Below are 13535 nucleotides of genomic sequence, written 5' to 3'. Positions count from 1 at the left end.
TCAACCGCTGGGACACCGCCAGATCCGCCATTCACCTCATCCTCCACCTTAATCTCTCTTCCTTGTCATCTTGCATTCAGCGGGAGTCTAGGATCACAGTTTGAGCATCCGACGCACCACACACACATCTCAATTCCTCCACAATGCAGAGAGCTTTTGCATCGCGGGCGCGGACTTCGGCCCTCAACCAGAGCTCCAAGCTTCGGTCGACGAGCTATGCCATCCAGCAGCAAAGATTTGCCCACAAGGTATGCGTTATTGGTCACATGACTATATGTATTGTTGCAGGAAGACTCACAAGATTCTAGGAGCTCAAGTTCGGTGTTGAGGGACGAGCAGCCCTTCTCAAGGGTGTCGACACACTGGCAAAGGCTGTGTCAACCACACTGGGTCCCAAGGGACGCAACGTTCTGATCGAGTCCAGCTACGGCTCGCCCAAGATCACAAAGGGTGCGCATTCCTATTCCCAGCATTTCGAGACTTTGCGCTAATGAACTTCCAGACGGTGTAACGGTAGCAAAGGCCATCACCCTCCAGGACAAGTTCGAGAACCTCGGTGCTCGTCTGCTCCAGGATGTCGCCTCCAAGACCAACGAGGTTGCTGGTGACGGTACCACTACCGCCACTGTTCTCGCCCGCGCCATCTTCTCCGAGACGGTCAAGAACGTAGCCGCTGGCTGCAACCCCATGGACCTGAGGCGAGGAACCCAGGCTGCTGTCGAGGCCGTCGTTGAGTACTTGAGGGCAAACAAGAGGGACATCACCACCAGCGAGGAGATCTCCCAGGTCGCCACCATCTCCGCCAACGGGGATACACATATTGGCAAGCTCCTGTCGAACGCGATGGAGAAGGTCGGAAAGGAGGGTGTCATCACAGTTAAGGAGGGCAAGACCACTGAGGACGAGCTCGAGGTCACTGAGGGTATGAAGTTCGACCGTGGCTTCATCTCGCCTTACTTCATCACCGACACCAAGACCCAGAAGGTTGAGTTCGAGAAGCCCCTCATCCTCCTCTCTGAGAAGAAGATCTCCGCCGTCCAGGACATTGTCCCCGCCCTTGAGGCCTCGCAACAGCTCCGCCGCCCCCTTGTCATCATTGCTGAGGACATTGACGGCGAGGCGCTTGCTGTTTGCATTCTCAACAAGCTCCGTGGTCAGCTCCAGGTCGCTGCCGTAAAGGCTCCCGGCTTCGGTGACAACCGCAAGTCCATCCTCGGTGACCTTGCTGTCCTGACCAACGGCACCGTTTTCAGTGACGACCTTGACATCAAGCTCGAGAAGGCTACCCCTGACATGCTCGGATCCACCGGTTCCATCACTATCACCAAGGAGGACACCGTCATCCTCAACGGCGAGGGTTCCAAGGATGCCGTTAGCCAGCGCTGCGAGCAGATCCGCGGCGTCATGGCTGATGCCACCACTTCTGAGTACGAGAAGGAGAAGCTCCAGGAGCGTCTTGCCAAGCTCTCCGGCGGTGTTGCCGTCATCAAGGTCGGTGGTTCCTCCGAGGTCGAGGTTGGTGAGAAGAAGGATCGCATCGTAGATGCCCTGAACGCCACCCGCGCCGCCGTTGAGGAGGGTATCCTGCCCGGAGGTGGTACCGGTCTGCTCAAGGCCGCTGCCAACGCATTGGGCGACGTCAAGGCCGACAACTTCGACCAGCAGCTCGGTATCACCATCGTCAAGAATGCCATCACTCACCCCGCACGCAAGATTGTCGAGAACGCTGGTGCTGAGGGCTCCGTCGTTGTTGGCAAACTCATGGACGAGTACAAGGGCGACTTCAACAAGGGCTTCAACAGCGCAAAGGGCGAGTACGTCGACATGATCTCTGCCGGTATCCTCGACCCCTTCAAGGTTGTCCGCACTGCTCTTGTAGACGCCAGCGGTGTCGCATCGCTTCTCGGTACCACCGAGGTTGCCATCGTCGAGGCGCCTGAGGAGAAGGCTGGAGGCCCACCTCCGGGTATGGGCGGCATGGGTGGTATGGGAGGAATGGGAGGCATGGGATTCTAGAAATGGAATCTTAGCGCCACTTTCCTGTTCCTCTGATACCCCTGTTCAGCAATACTCTCTTAGTCATCGAATCTCTCCCAGCGATTTTATGTATACGATTATCTGGTCACTCCGCTCACGTCTTAATGATCTCTTGCAAAAGCGCAGCATATTTGGTTGTCTTTGGGTTCTATTGTATAATATACTGTGTATCTAGAATTGCTCATGGGGTGGACAAGATGCAAAAGCAATCAAGACAATGTAAACAAGTTCAAACAAAAGCAGTTTCTTGGTCTGCGAAGTCATGTTGGGCATGAGTGGGTACTATGCCGAACAGGGGTCGTGACGCTGGCCGGGGCGCTCCTGCCGGCATGGCAGCAAGAAAGGACCCCCACCAAAGCGTGCTCAAATTGCCCCGCTAACTTCATCAGCCTCAGCAACCTCACCCTGTCCTCTCCATCTCAGCTCGCACCCTGCCACGCAACAACAATTGCACGTCGCAGCTCTATTCATAATCCACGTAAGCACACCCCGACGCAAACAGGCTCCCATCAATCACCGCCGCACTCGTGCACATGGTAGTCGCAGCCGATGACGACGCTAACAGGCAGACGAGCGTAGATAAAGCACTACGTGCCCCATCAAACCTCTAACAACCTCCTCTCCCCACACACGACATCATGGTAAGTGCGCCTAAGGTCTGTATAAGCTCGATACACGCTGACAAGGTCACGACAGGCTCAATCTGGGTACGTACCGCCTGCCAAACACTACACCGCCCAATAGCTCTCCGCCCCCTTCGCCATCTCCTGATCGCGCGACCCCACAACGACGGAGGTCTCCACGTGCATGCACCCACTAACACCACCCAGTGTTTCCGTCAGCCCTGAGTGCATCAGCACCTTCAACGAGCTCAAGCTCGGTAAGGACATCAAGTGGATCATCTACAAGATCAGCGACGACTGGAAAGAGATTGTCGTTGAGGAGAGCTTCCAAGAGGGCCAACTTCGAGGTCTTCCGCGAGAAGCTCCTGAACGCAAAGAGCAAAAGACCGCAAGGGCAAGGAGGGCATCGGCGGCCGTTATGCCGTATTCGATGTCGAGTACGAGCTCGAGTCTGGCGAGGGCACTAGGAACAAGATTACCTTCATCAGCTGGGTACCCGATGATTCGCCGCAATACGTACGTTGAGAAGTGTATGTCTGAGAGCGCGACCCGCTAACATTCCACAGCCCCGCATGATGTACTCGTCCTCCAAGGAAGCCATCAAGCGCGCCCTCAACGGTCTCGCAGCCGATATCCAAGCCAACGACGCCGACGACATCGAGTGGGAGACCATCAAGAGCCGTGTTTCCAAGGGCCGCTAAGCGTCTTGTCGCATTGTCGTTTTCGCGAAAAAGCTAGCTTGGATGCTGAATTTGAGCGGCACGATGTAACGAGCGAAGCTCGGTTGTAGCAGAAGATGCGGAGGGCACGAAACATGATAACACACTAGTTGGAGAGAAGTAGTGCTGCCGGTCTCTTTTGCAACCTCGAGCCACACGTGTTTTTGGCAAGCGATTGAGAACGAGAAATTGCATTAATGAACATCCATTGGTATCATGACGCTTGTATGCTGTGACTGTCTTGCCATCAACGCACATGATCATGCAGTTGGAATCGCACAGTTTCTATATCCAGCCAGATTCACTTGCTGTCTTCCCAAGCCCCTCTAAACACCTTCGTCAAGCTCTCTGCCTCAGCCTCATCCTTCGTCCTCTGCATAACAAAGTTCTTCAAATCGGACCAAAACTCCTCCGTAGCCACCACCTCCTTCCCACTCGGCCCCACAGCCACCGGCGCTGCTTCACCCGCCAGCCCCTTCTCGGCCTCACTCGGAGCCACCGCAGGCGGACTCGTAACTGGCGTCCCCGCCGCCGGCGACGCAACGGCGCCTCCCATAATCATAACCCCAAACTCCACCTCGCCGGCAGCATCCTGGCCAATTACTTCGCTGACCGTTTTAGAATCCGCGACGGGCTTCTTCTTGTACAGGATCTTTATTTTACTAGCCGGTATGCTGGACTGCGCGGCGTAGTGGGATTTCAGGTCGAAGACGGATGTTTTGGAGGTGGAGATGTCGGTCAGCGGGATTGTTGGGTGCGTGGGCTTCATGGGCTTGAGCGAGACGGTGAGGGATGAGGAGGAAGAGCTGGAGGCGGCATTTTTGGGGAGCGGGCGGGTTGGGTGAGGGGGGTGGGGGAGGCGCGGGAGGATGTACTGTGAAGGTGTTAGTTGGGTTGGCAAGGAGTTGGGGATTATTTTATGGAATATGGGTAGAGACGTACGGCACCTTGTGCGGGATATTGCCGTGCATCTGCGATGTGGTCTGAAGATAGCTTTGCTGGGCGCGCGTCGAGCGCTGTGAGGAACGACTTGCAGAATGCAAGTTCGGACATGGTGAGGTTTGATCGCAAGGCTGCGAGATTGGCTTTCCTCTCAATGCAAATTTAGTTTGAGATCGTAAGTACGTGTAGATGAGAGCGCGTGCAGTACTGGAGCTTGTAAACAGGAGCTCGACGATGACGCTGGTGGGCTGCGGGACCACGCCGAAGAGTTCTGCCGGTGCCGAAGGCGGTCTGGCCGCGGGAAAGAGCGACCCGCCGAAAAGTTACTAAAATTTCCAAAAGTTCGCGATCGCGCCTGAGCTCTCCAGCGCCGAACACAATACACACAATCCTCACCACCCAAACCCTACTCTACTACCGCCAAGATGGGTGTCGGTCGTCGCATGAAGAAGCAAGGTCCGCCTGAACCATTGGACGAATCTCTCGTTACACGGAAGCGAAAGGATGCGCCGCCTGCTGCGGTCCCCGAGCGAACGAAGAGGAGCAGGACAGATGCGAGGGAGAAGAAGGCTCTCAAGGCACCAGTGCCAGCGCCGAAATCAAAGAAAGCTCCTGCGGTCAATGGGGCAAAGACGCGAGTAAACGGAAAGCCCGTGAAGAAATTTGCGCCTGCACCGGCTGAAGACGACGACGATGTCATGTCCGATAGCGCAGAAGATGTCGAGATGGCAAATGTTAAAGTCACTGGACTAGACGCGCTGGGCAGTGCATCGGAAGATGAGGAGGACATCGAGCTCGACGATGACGACTTTGCAGACTCTGGTTCGGACATCATGGACTCAGACGATGAGATCAAGAAGGTTGGCATGTGGTCAGATGAGGAAGACGAGGACGACGTTGAGGAGAAGCTCACGGCAGCAAACATTGAGGGTCTGTCGCGGAAGCTCGATATGCAAAAGGCAGTGGAGGAAGCAGAGGCAGCCGCTGAACTCGAGGAGGCGAACCTACAGACGAACATCGCTGGAGAGCGACCAAAGGTCCTTGATGACGTGGATGAGGAGGGCCGCCCGATCACAAACCTTGTCACGCAAGACGTGCAGCTCCTGCGAACACGACTGAACGACACAGTCCGAGTGTTGGACGACTTCAAGAACCTTGCAGAACCCGGTCGATCAAGGACAGAATACAGGGCGCAGATGTTGAAGGATATCTGCGCATACTACGGCTACTCGGAGTTCCTCGCTGACAAGCTGCTCAACCTCTTCCCTGCTCGCGAAGCTTTCGCCTTCTTCGAAGCCAACGAGACACCCCGACCCATCGTGATCCGCACAAACACCCTCCGCACACATCGAAGAGAACTTGCGCAGTCGCTCATCAACCGTGGCGTACAGCTTGAGCCTGTCGGAAAATGGTCAAAGGTCGGTCTGCAGATCTTCGAGTCGCAAGTGCCTCTGGGTGCCACACCCGAATATCTTGCTGGTCACTACATCCTTCAAGCAGCCTCTTCGTTCTTGCCCGTCATGGCTCTTGCGCCCCAAGAGCATGAGCGTGTGCTCGATATGACTGCTGCGCCCGGTGGTAAGACGACGCATATTGCTGCTCTGATGAAGAACACCGGCTGCATATTCGCCAACGATGCAAACAAGGATCGTGCGAAGGGTCTGATCGGTAACATCCATCGTCTGGGTGTCAGGAACAGCGTCGTATGCCATTACTCTGCACTCGAGTTCCCCAGGGTCATGGGTGGCTTTGACCGCGTCCTGCTCGATGCGCCCTGCTCAGGTACCGGTGTCATCGCAAAGGATGCCAGTGTCAAGACAGTAAGTTGCTGATGTTCCGCATGCAATTCCTTTGCTAACAACTCCTCAGAACAAAACCGAGGCCGATTTCATGAAGCTCCCCCATCTGCAGAAGCAGCTTATTCTGTCCGCCATCGACTCTGTGGACCACCATAGCAAGACTGGTGGATACATTGTCTACTCTACCTGTTCGGTTACCGTTGAGGAGAACGAGCAGGTCATCCAGTATGCGCTGAACAAGAGGCCGAACGTCAAGCTCGTGGAGACCGGCTTGACTTTCGGTAAGGAGGGTTTCACAAACATTGCTGGAAAGGTCTTCCATCCTTCGATGAAGGTACGTTCACCATGAACATGCTTGGGTCTACTCATACTGACACTTCATTAGATGACCAGACGCTACTATCCCCACACCTACAACGTCGACGGCTTCTTCGTCGCAAAGTTCAAAAAGATCGGCCCCACGCCCGCGAACGCAGTTGGCGTCAACGAGTCCACCAGCAACAAGAAGCAGAAGCCATCAGACAGCTCTATCCCAGTCGAAGTCGTGGACAAGACACCGATTGGTGAGGACGAGGAAGAGTCCGACTTTGGCGGTTTCGACGACGACGAGGATGAGATGTACATGAAACGTGCCCAGGCAAAGACCATGCGCAGGAAGGGCAAAGATCCCAAGGCTGCACCACCCAAGTCACCACAGTCGAACGGTGTTGCAAAGGAGAAGAATGAGAAGGTGCAGCAGAACGGAGATGCCACGACGGAGGACGAGACGCCCGTGAAGGCAAAGAAAGAGAAGAAGGCCAAGGAGGCGCCCGTTGTTGCTGAGGTTAAGGTCACCACCGCTACCGGTGCGGGCAAGAATGGGGTTGAGGTCGAGTCGAAGTCAAGGAGAAAGGGTGGAAAGAAGGCAGGTAAGGCGGGCAAGGCGCAGTAAGCATAAGTTCTATGGGATTAGCAGTTGTAAAATGATACCATTTTCGAGCATCAAGATGAATAGTTGCGTTTGTTGTATGTGCGATGTTGCATTTGGGAAGCTGTATCGGGATCGTGTCTTCCACCAGAGCCCTTAACAGTCTGCCTCGGGTTGGAAGAAGCATTCAGGAATCTACGGCGCCTCCCTAATCACACGACACATTCTATTGTGGCATAAAATGTCGAGCAGCTGGGCGCATAATGCAACATCTACTAGGTGAAGCTGACCTTCTGCCTCTCCACGCTTTTTGAGGCGCCGGGCAAGTTGTGCAATACCAGTGGCGGCTTACATCTGACATGCATAAATGACGTTTTACAGATTGAATTGACCAGGGGTCCTAGTGTCATGCCTCGCAATATCTATTGGACCGCAGAAGTAAGCTGCATTAGCGCCGCGTAGCCGTAAGAAGGCAGCGGATTTCACTGCAATTCCTAGCGTGAAGGAGGCGTCTGTATGTAGACCTGGCCAACCGAACTATCTTCAAGGCCATGCTGTCTAACACAGATACTAGCTGACATGCATCAGTACAGGTGCGGTATACGGCTGAACATGAAAGACAGAGGACAGAGAGAGAGAGAGAGAGAGAGAGAGAGAGAGAGAGAGGAGAGAGATAGATTTCCACCAGGAAGTGCGATAATTCTTGTTCTCCTGAAGAAATGTAGCCCCGCTATGATAACTTTGGTAGGTAAGGCTGTTTATCTCCAAGGTCGTTCAAGCACATTATGGAGGACTAATGAATCCTTGAAGCCTTTTAGGCATATGTAAAGCATCACAGCTGCTACTTAATAGTGCTTGGATTTTAGACGGACGGGACGGTAATAGGTGCTGCGCTGAGGGCCGCATTCGAGTATTCCCGCTGAAGTCTTTAAATAACTGGCTTCTTTCATGTTTCGTATTAGTGCTATACTCAGAAAGTCTCTGCTACAATGCAACTTCCGCATGCATCTTGCCGCCAGTGTCGAACGGCACGTTCTAAGCAGACTATTTTGTCATGTGCTGCGTCGAACGTCGCTCTACATGTCGTTCACTAGATCGGTTGGCATGATTAGACATGGAAACCCTGTTGATGATTCAAAGTACTTTGGAACACTTCAGGCTGGTACTTTAGAGACGGAGAAGATAGGCTATGGGTAATCACAAGTTCGCGTTCGATGATGTTATAAAACACGGCACAATCATATGACTTGCTCCGTCCACCATTGTGTAGATGCTCGTATGAAGGTACAAGCTTGCAGCATAGCCCTCGGTGCTAATGCGGAACATCTGCAAGAATCGTTGTATGGCAGAAGTGAGTATTCCGGTGCTCAGATTCAATTCAGTATACCGAAATCAGCTCATCTTCAAGACCTCGGCGGCCCTTCCACGTGCTTGCAGCTTCCGATTCCGGAACGGGGCTGGGTAATTCGCAGATAGCTTCTTGAGTTTCGAGCTCACTGGCGCCGTTTCCTTTCTCTTCATCTCCCTGCAATTCTGCCGTGAGTGTCGTGGAGTAGTAACTTCTTGATTTGTATCAGTGGCTCTGGCCTGGTTCCTGTCTCGGCGCCACTTGCAAACACAAATCATAAGAGCTATCAGGATGGCAGCCCCCGATATTGCGCCTAGACTGATGCCAGCTGTGGTGGCGGGGCGGAGACTTGATGGCAGTGCAGGAGCTGATGGCGGGAAGGGCATGATTGATATCGATCCCGGGGACAGGTTGGTCGGTGTAGGTCCTGGCACATTCGTTTCAGCAGCCATGCCTTTCTTCCCATTTTCTGCGCTGAAGATCATAAGTGTCAGTGTTTGCAAATATATTTCAGCCGCCTCTATCAGTACTCCTGCATAACCCAGTTGGTAGAGACGGATGTATGGTTCCGATGGGCGTCTCCAAAGTGCTTGTATTGTGTCAGTGACACCGGCGTTGACCAGCGACTTCAGTCATTCATAGATTTGCTGTATCCCCACTATCGGGCGTACGCGGGTATCATCTTCATCTCGCATATCAATCCTGTTCCCACCGGTCCTCTGTTTCTACTCCTCCCAATCCGGCTGGCACTCACATCCCACGCCTTTAAGATGCATGACGCCAGTGTGGCTAGCCTCCACCAGCCACTTGGCCCAGTGGATCTCATGGGTCACTAGGGTCGCAGGTTCTCCATGCTCGAGACGCTCCACGGCCATCCTCTGGAGGAAGTTCAGAAGCTTGGAAGCGCAAAGGAGCATTGCTGCTGAAGTGTCACCGCCATTGTCTTTGAGAGTGTTCTGCACCATACGCTCGACCCGGCCAACAAGCGCACCATACACGTCCTGTGATTCCTTGTACTTGAGCAGGTTCTTAGCAGCCACCTTAAGACGAAGCGTATCTTCACACGTAGCGGTAGTGCAAGGAAGACGGCGCTGGGGGCGCGCATAATGGAACGAGCCAACTTCTCGAACGACGACGAGATCTTCTCCGAAGGAGGAGTTCTTAACTGTTGCCTCTTCGAAGGAGGGATTCGGGAATGTTGGATCGGGTGTTGATGCGGAATTCTCTTCGGGAGTGAAATTGGTCTCAGAGCCAACCTCTGTATCCGGGTACTCGTCAGAATCGTAGAAGTTGCTGTCGGAGTAGCTGAAGCCGTAGCCTCCGCGCTTGGGCTTGCTGAGCTCGGGAATGGTGGGCATACGGATCGTAGCGACGGGTTCAGATTGCGGAGATCGCGAGCGCCTCTGTTGAGAGGTCTGGTGAGCCCAGACTGCAGTTGCCTTTGCCTTGGATTCATATGGAACACGAGGGCGAGGGCCATTGGTAGGCGTGACGGAGCGCGCTCGATATGGAGAGACCTTTGTAACCGCATCTTGATTAACGGACAAGTTGGAGAAGCTTCGGTTCACGACTTCAGGATCCTCAATACTGGTACGAGCCTCTTGCGCCTCTCGGAAGACGTTTCGACGTAAACCCACCTCTGGAGTGGGATCCTCTTCATCTGCGGGGTGTGAGAAGGAGAATCGTAGCTCAATGCCTTCCTGGCGTTGCCGCTCCTGTGGCTGTTGCTGCTGTCGAGATCGAAGCCCGTAGCGCGGGACTGGCTCAGGCTCTTGGGAAGGTGACCTATATATGGATTTCAAGACAGGCGAATCCAAGACAGGCGGGCGTGCCTCAGCATGCTATCGTGATCTGTCAATTCTCTGATATAGCATCTTGGATAAACTCATTAACTTACAGACTTGCGCCATCGGGCCGGACGCGGGTTCTGGGCGGAAAACACGGGTGAGGTAGTTGGGCACTGTGGAATTGTACCAGGAGTCGTCACATCTGCTCTACTTCGAACACTAGGGCGCCGCTTGGGCTGAGTTGATGATTGCTGGTACATATTAGTTTACATTGAGAGTGGTTGTGATCATCTACTCACAGGCGACATCGACGACCTTGACTTGCGTTTGTTTTCAACCGTCATCATCCATGAACTTGAATTAATGCTGGATATAGAGACTTGCAGATGATCCTTGGAACTTGGAGCCTAGAGATGGGTTGAGTCGAGAAGTGGTAGAAGGGACACTCTGGGCAAGTGATGTAGGCTTGGAGAAGGTGGCGCGAGCAATGTTTTATATCCTAGATGGAAAGTATGAGCTGCCTGATTACGCGACTAGTATACGACTGGCTGTGGTTATGTCAGTGTTGTGGCCCCGCACGCTGACGCGTGAAACAATGACTAGCGCGTTTTGGGTCCAGCTGGTGGCCAAAAAGTGGTATCGTATTCTACGCTTGGACGACAATTCGTCTCTTATGATCGTTACGCTTTCCCTTCGCGTCCGTTTCTCGGACTCTCTTTCCCAGACTGTTTCACTTCTTCCCAGTTTCCAGAAGCTCGACACCCGTTCTCACAATACCAATCGCGGCGCCAGTCTGGATTGCTTCACTACCACCGCCGCTCAATCTGTACTCAATGTCTGCCAATCCTGACATCCAAGTGACCATGACCTGGGGTGGAACGTCATTGGTCACTAACTCTTCACTGACGGCTGTCAGGATGTCCGCTAAAGCCAAGCCCTTCATGGTCTTGAGATTGTTGACAGTCCTTAAGCACTGCGTCATGTCCTGTGTTGACAGCAAAGTCTCAAGAATGAACTTGATGTCGGAGGGATGTGGCGCAGCGATGCAGTCGTAGATGGTAGTCTGTGTGATTTCGTCTCGCTCGATCGTGTTCGGATCTGGCGCTGGCTTTCCAGGTGGCTGTAGTGGCGTACTTGAAGCGTGACATGCTTGCAAAACGTTCAATGCTCTCCTCATGTCGCCCTTGCTTAAGGTCACGAGCGAGCTCGCAGCGTCTTGTGTGATGTTGACCTTCTCGTCTTCGATGACCTTGTCGACCAGGTTTCGGATGTCCTGATCTTTGAGCGGCGAAAACCGAAATCGCGTACATCGAGAGAGCAGTGCCGGCGAGAGCTTGTGTGTGTAGTTGGCAATAATGCAGAACCTCGTATTTGCCGTGTACTTTTCCATGATTCTTCGGAGAGCCATTTGAGCCGTCGCAGTCATAGCATCCGCTTCGTCGAGGATAATGAGCTTGAAAGTAGCCAGTGCAGAGTCACCAGCTTTTGGTGCGGCTGAGAAGATCTGCTTCGTGCTGCTGAAGGTCTTGATTTGTTCTCGTACTACGTCGATACCTCTGTCGTCGGAAGCATTCAACTCCAGCACCATTTGGCGCATGTTCTTGTTTCCGTATATGCGTCGTGCAAGGGCAAGGACTGTCGATGTTTTACCGGTTCCTGGTGGGCCGTAGAGAAGAAGATGGGGCAACCGCTGTGGATGTCAGCTAGCATGTCGTACACGGCATCTGTGACATTACATTTGAGTCAACAAACTTGTTGATGGTCGCAATTATATCTTTGTGGCCCTCCACATCGTCGAGTGAAGTTGGTCGGTACTTCTCGACCCTGCAGGAGATCAGCAATTGGTTGCGCAGACCAATCCGAGCACTCTACCAGGGCAGTGAATCCTCGGCTTCTACAGGCAGGTTCGCAGCACTTCGCTTGCCCTTCTTCTGGTCCCCGCCAAAACTTATGGAGTTGTCTGCGACGGGCGCATCAACATCCATCTCGTCCTCAAAGTCCGACATGGTGGGTGATGTAGGCGTGGAATGAGATGTGGTGAAGTTCAGTGACGTGTTGTTGTTATTTATTTTGTACGCCCACAGCGGCGAACTGTCGAAAGAGGCTCAAAGTTGTGTTCGACGCGTTCAGCGTTCGCGCTGGTGGACGCGTTGATTGGCAAGTCGCGGCTTAGTCACCCCCGCGGCTCAGCCCTATGGCCGCACGTCGACCCAAGACATCAATGCGGAGCTACGTCGACACCTCCGCCCACCGCTAAACCTCGACATAATACTCCGAAGAACTCGGCTAGCACATATACAAGATGCCGGTACGCTCCCGAAGCTTCTCAATGACTCTAAATGCGTCCATGCGCGCGCATGCGAGGGCAGTGCTAACATACCCCACCAGGCCTACCACTCCGTCTTCCTCGATGAGCCAAACCAGCAGCTGATTGGTATGGTATAGCCCTTGACACACTCATGCAAAAGTATGGGCCCTCACACATGTATCAGGCAACTTCGCCCTCCTTCCTCTCCGCACACGCACCCGCGGCCCGGCCATCCAGCTACCGGCTCTCCCCGCCGATGTCACAGAGCTCACCATCGATGCCGCACACGAATCATACGACCCACTGGACGAGATCCTGGCCCTCTTCCGTGCCAACACATTCTTCCGCAACTTTGAGATCAAGGGACCCGCGGATCGAGTCATGATCTATGGCATCCTCTTCGTGAGCGAGGTACTGAGCAAGATCAAGCCAAGTATGAGCAGGAGAGAGGCCGAGAAGGTGCGCATACCACATCTGGATTCATGAAAAGGGGTGATATGAGCTGGAATTGCTAACATGCTTTCAGTCGGTCAACAACATTGCTCTCGACAACAACTTCGCGATCCCAGGTGACGCCGGCTTCCCTCTCAACCAGGCCTTTGAACCACCCTCAGACAGGAACTCGGCGGAGGTTTTGCGGCAATACATCATGCAGATGAGACAAGAGCTGGCAGCGCGGTTATTGAACAGGGTGTATGCAGACGAAACTGGCCTACCGAGCAAGTGGTGGCTGAGCTACACCAAGAGGAAGTTTATGGGCAAGGCGCTGTAAGGGTTCGTCGCGATGACTGGGAGAACAAGAAGCAGAATATAAACATCATCAAGAGAACCCCAACCTTGCATGTCAATATTGCTCTCGGTCTTGCAAAACATTACAAGCCACTGCAGCTCCATCTGTGTTGTCCAAAGCCCTCGGAATTGTTTAGCTTACTGCTTCTCTGCTTCAAGCTTCTCTTTTCGTCCCCTCGCGTAAGGCTTCATTCCGCACCCAGGAAAAGCGGAAGAACGCCAAACAATTGCGACTACAGTTCTTCGTGCTATACACTTGCGCGATACATGCGACAT

At 53.6% G+C, this 13535-nt stretch overlaps 7 protein-coding genes across 7 annotated transcripts; 4 read left to right on the top strand and 3 right to left on the bottom strand.

Moving 5' to 3' along the window:
* Positions 1–143: 143 nt before the first annotated feature.
* Positions 144–2016, top strand: SNOG_16475 (hypothetical protein; the record flags this gene model as incomplete). The annotated part of the gene is made up of 3 exons (XM_001806537.1): positions 144–248; positions 309–450; positions 503–2016. 3 exons carry the CDS (start codon positions 144–146, stop codon positions 2014–2016), a joined length of 1761 nt encoding a protein of 586 aa, XP_001806589.1.
* Positions 2017–2431: 415 nt separating this feature from the next.
* On the top strand, positions 2432–3599 carry SNOG_16474 (hypothetical protein). Its single transcript, XM_001806536.1, has 4 exons — positions 2432–2515; positions 2617–2678; positions 2734–3176; positions 3227–3599. The coding sequence occupies exons 3-4, from the start codon at positions 2845–2847 to the stop codon at positions 3234–3236; spliced, it is 342 nt and encodes a 113-aa protein (XP_001806588.1). The 5' UTR covers positions 2432–2515; positions 2617–2678; positions 2734–2844; the 3' UTR covers positions 3237–3599.
* An 81-nt stretch (positions 3600–3680) lies between these two features.
* SNOG_16473 (hypothetical protein) lies at positions 3681–4432 on the bottom strand (the record flags this gene model as incomplete). The annotated part of the gene is made up of 2 exons (XM_001806535.1): positions 3681–4253; positions 4322–4432. The coding sequence occupies 2 exons, from the start codon at positions 4430–4432 to the stop codon at positions 3681–3683; spliced, it is 684 nt and encodes a 227-aa protein (XP_001806587.1).
* A 314-nt stretch (positions 4433–4746) lies between these two features.
* Positions 4747–7051, top strand: SNOG_16472 (hypothetical protein; the record flags this gene model as incomplete). Its single annotated transcript, XM_001806534.1, has 3 exons — positions 4747–6141; positions 6191–6435; positions 6514–7051. 3 exons carry the CDS (start codon positions 4747–4749, stop codon positions 7049–7051), a joined length of 2178 nt encoding a protein of 725 aa, XP_001806586.1.
* Positions 7052–9100: 2049 nt separating this feature from the next.
* SNOG_16471 (hypothetical protein) lies at positions 9101–10285 on the bottom strand (the record flags this gene model as incomplete). Its single annotated transcript, XM_001806533.1, has 2 exons — positions 9101–10134; positions 10273–10285. The coding sequence occupies 2 exons, from the start codon at positions 10283–10285 to the stop codon at positions 9101–9103; spliced, it is 1047 nt and encodes a 348-aa protein (XP_001806585.1).
* A 502-nt stretch (positions 10286–10787) lies between these two features.
* SNOG_16470 (hypothetical protein) lies at positions 10788–12168 on the bottom strand (the record flags this gene model as incomplete). Its single annotated transcript, XM_001806532.1, has 3 exons — positions 10788–11852; positions 11899–11986; positions 12035–12168. 3 exons carry the CDS (start codon positions 12166–12168, stop codon positions 10893–10895), a joined length of 1182 nt encoding a protein of 393 aa, XP_001806584.1. The 3' UTR covers positions 10788–10892.
* A 217-nt stretch (positions 12169–12385) lies between these two features.
* SNOG_16469 (hypothetical protein) lies at positions 12386–13323 on the top strand. Its single transcript, XM_001806531.1, has 4 exons — positions 12386–12470; positions 12551–12596; positions 12655–12929; positions 12997–13323. Exons 1-4 carry the CDS (start codon positions 12465–12467, stop codon positions 13240–13242), a joined length of 573 nt encoding a protein of 190 aa, XP_001806583.1. The 5' UTR covers positions 12386–12464; the 3' UTR covers positions 13243–13323.
* The last annotated feature ends 212 nt before the right edge of the window (positions 13324–13535 follow it).

Source organism: Parastagonospora nodorum, assembly GCF_000146915.1.
Source record: "Parastagonospora nodorum SN15 chromosome Unknown scaffold_48, whole genome shotgun sequence".
NCBI lineage: Eukaryota > Fungi > Ascomycota > Dothideomycetes > Pleosporales > Phaeosphaeriaceae > Parastagonospora > Parastagonospora nodorum.
The sequence above is the reverse complement of the archived record's forward strand: the minus strand, read 5'-3'. Positions and strand labels throughout refer to the sequence as shown.

Coding starts and splice junctions, on each gene's coding strand:
- SNOG_16469 (XM_001806531.1), top strand. Junction 12,597..12,654: donor GCCAAACCAGCAGCTGATTG/GTATGGTATAGC, acceptor CACATGTATCAG/GCAACTTCGCCCTCCTTCCT. Junction 12,930..12,996: donor GCAGGAGAGAGGCCGAGAAG/GTGCGCATACCA, acceptor ACATGCTTTCAG/TCGGTCAACAACATTGCTCT.
- SNOG_16474 (XM_001806536.1), top strand. CDS start 2,845: ATGCACCCACTAACACCACCCAGTGTTTCCGTCAGCCCTGAGTGCATC.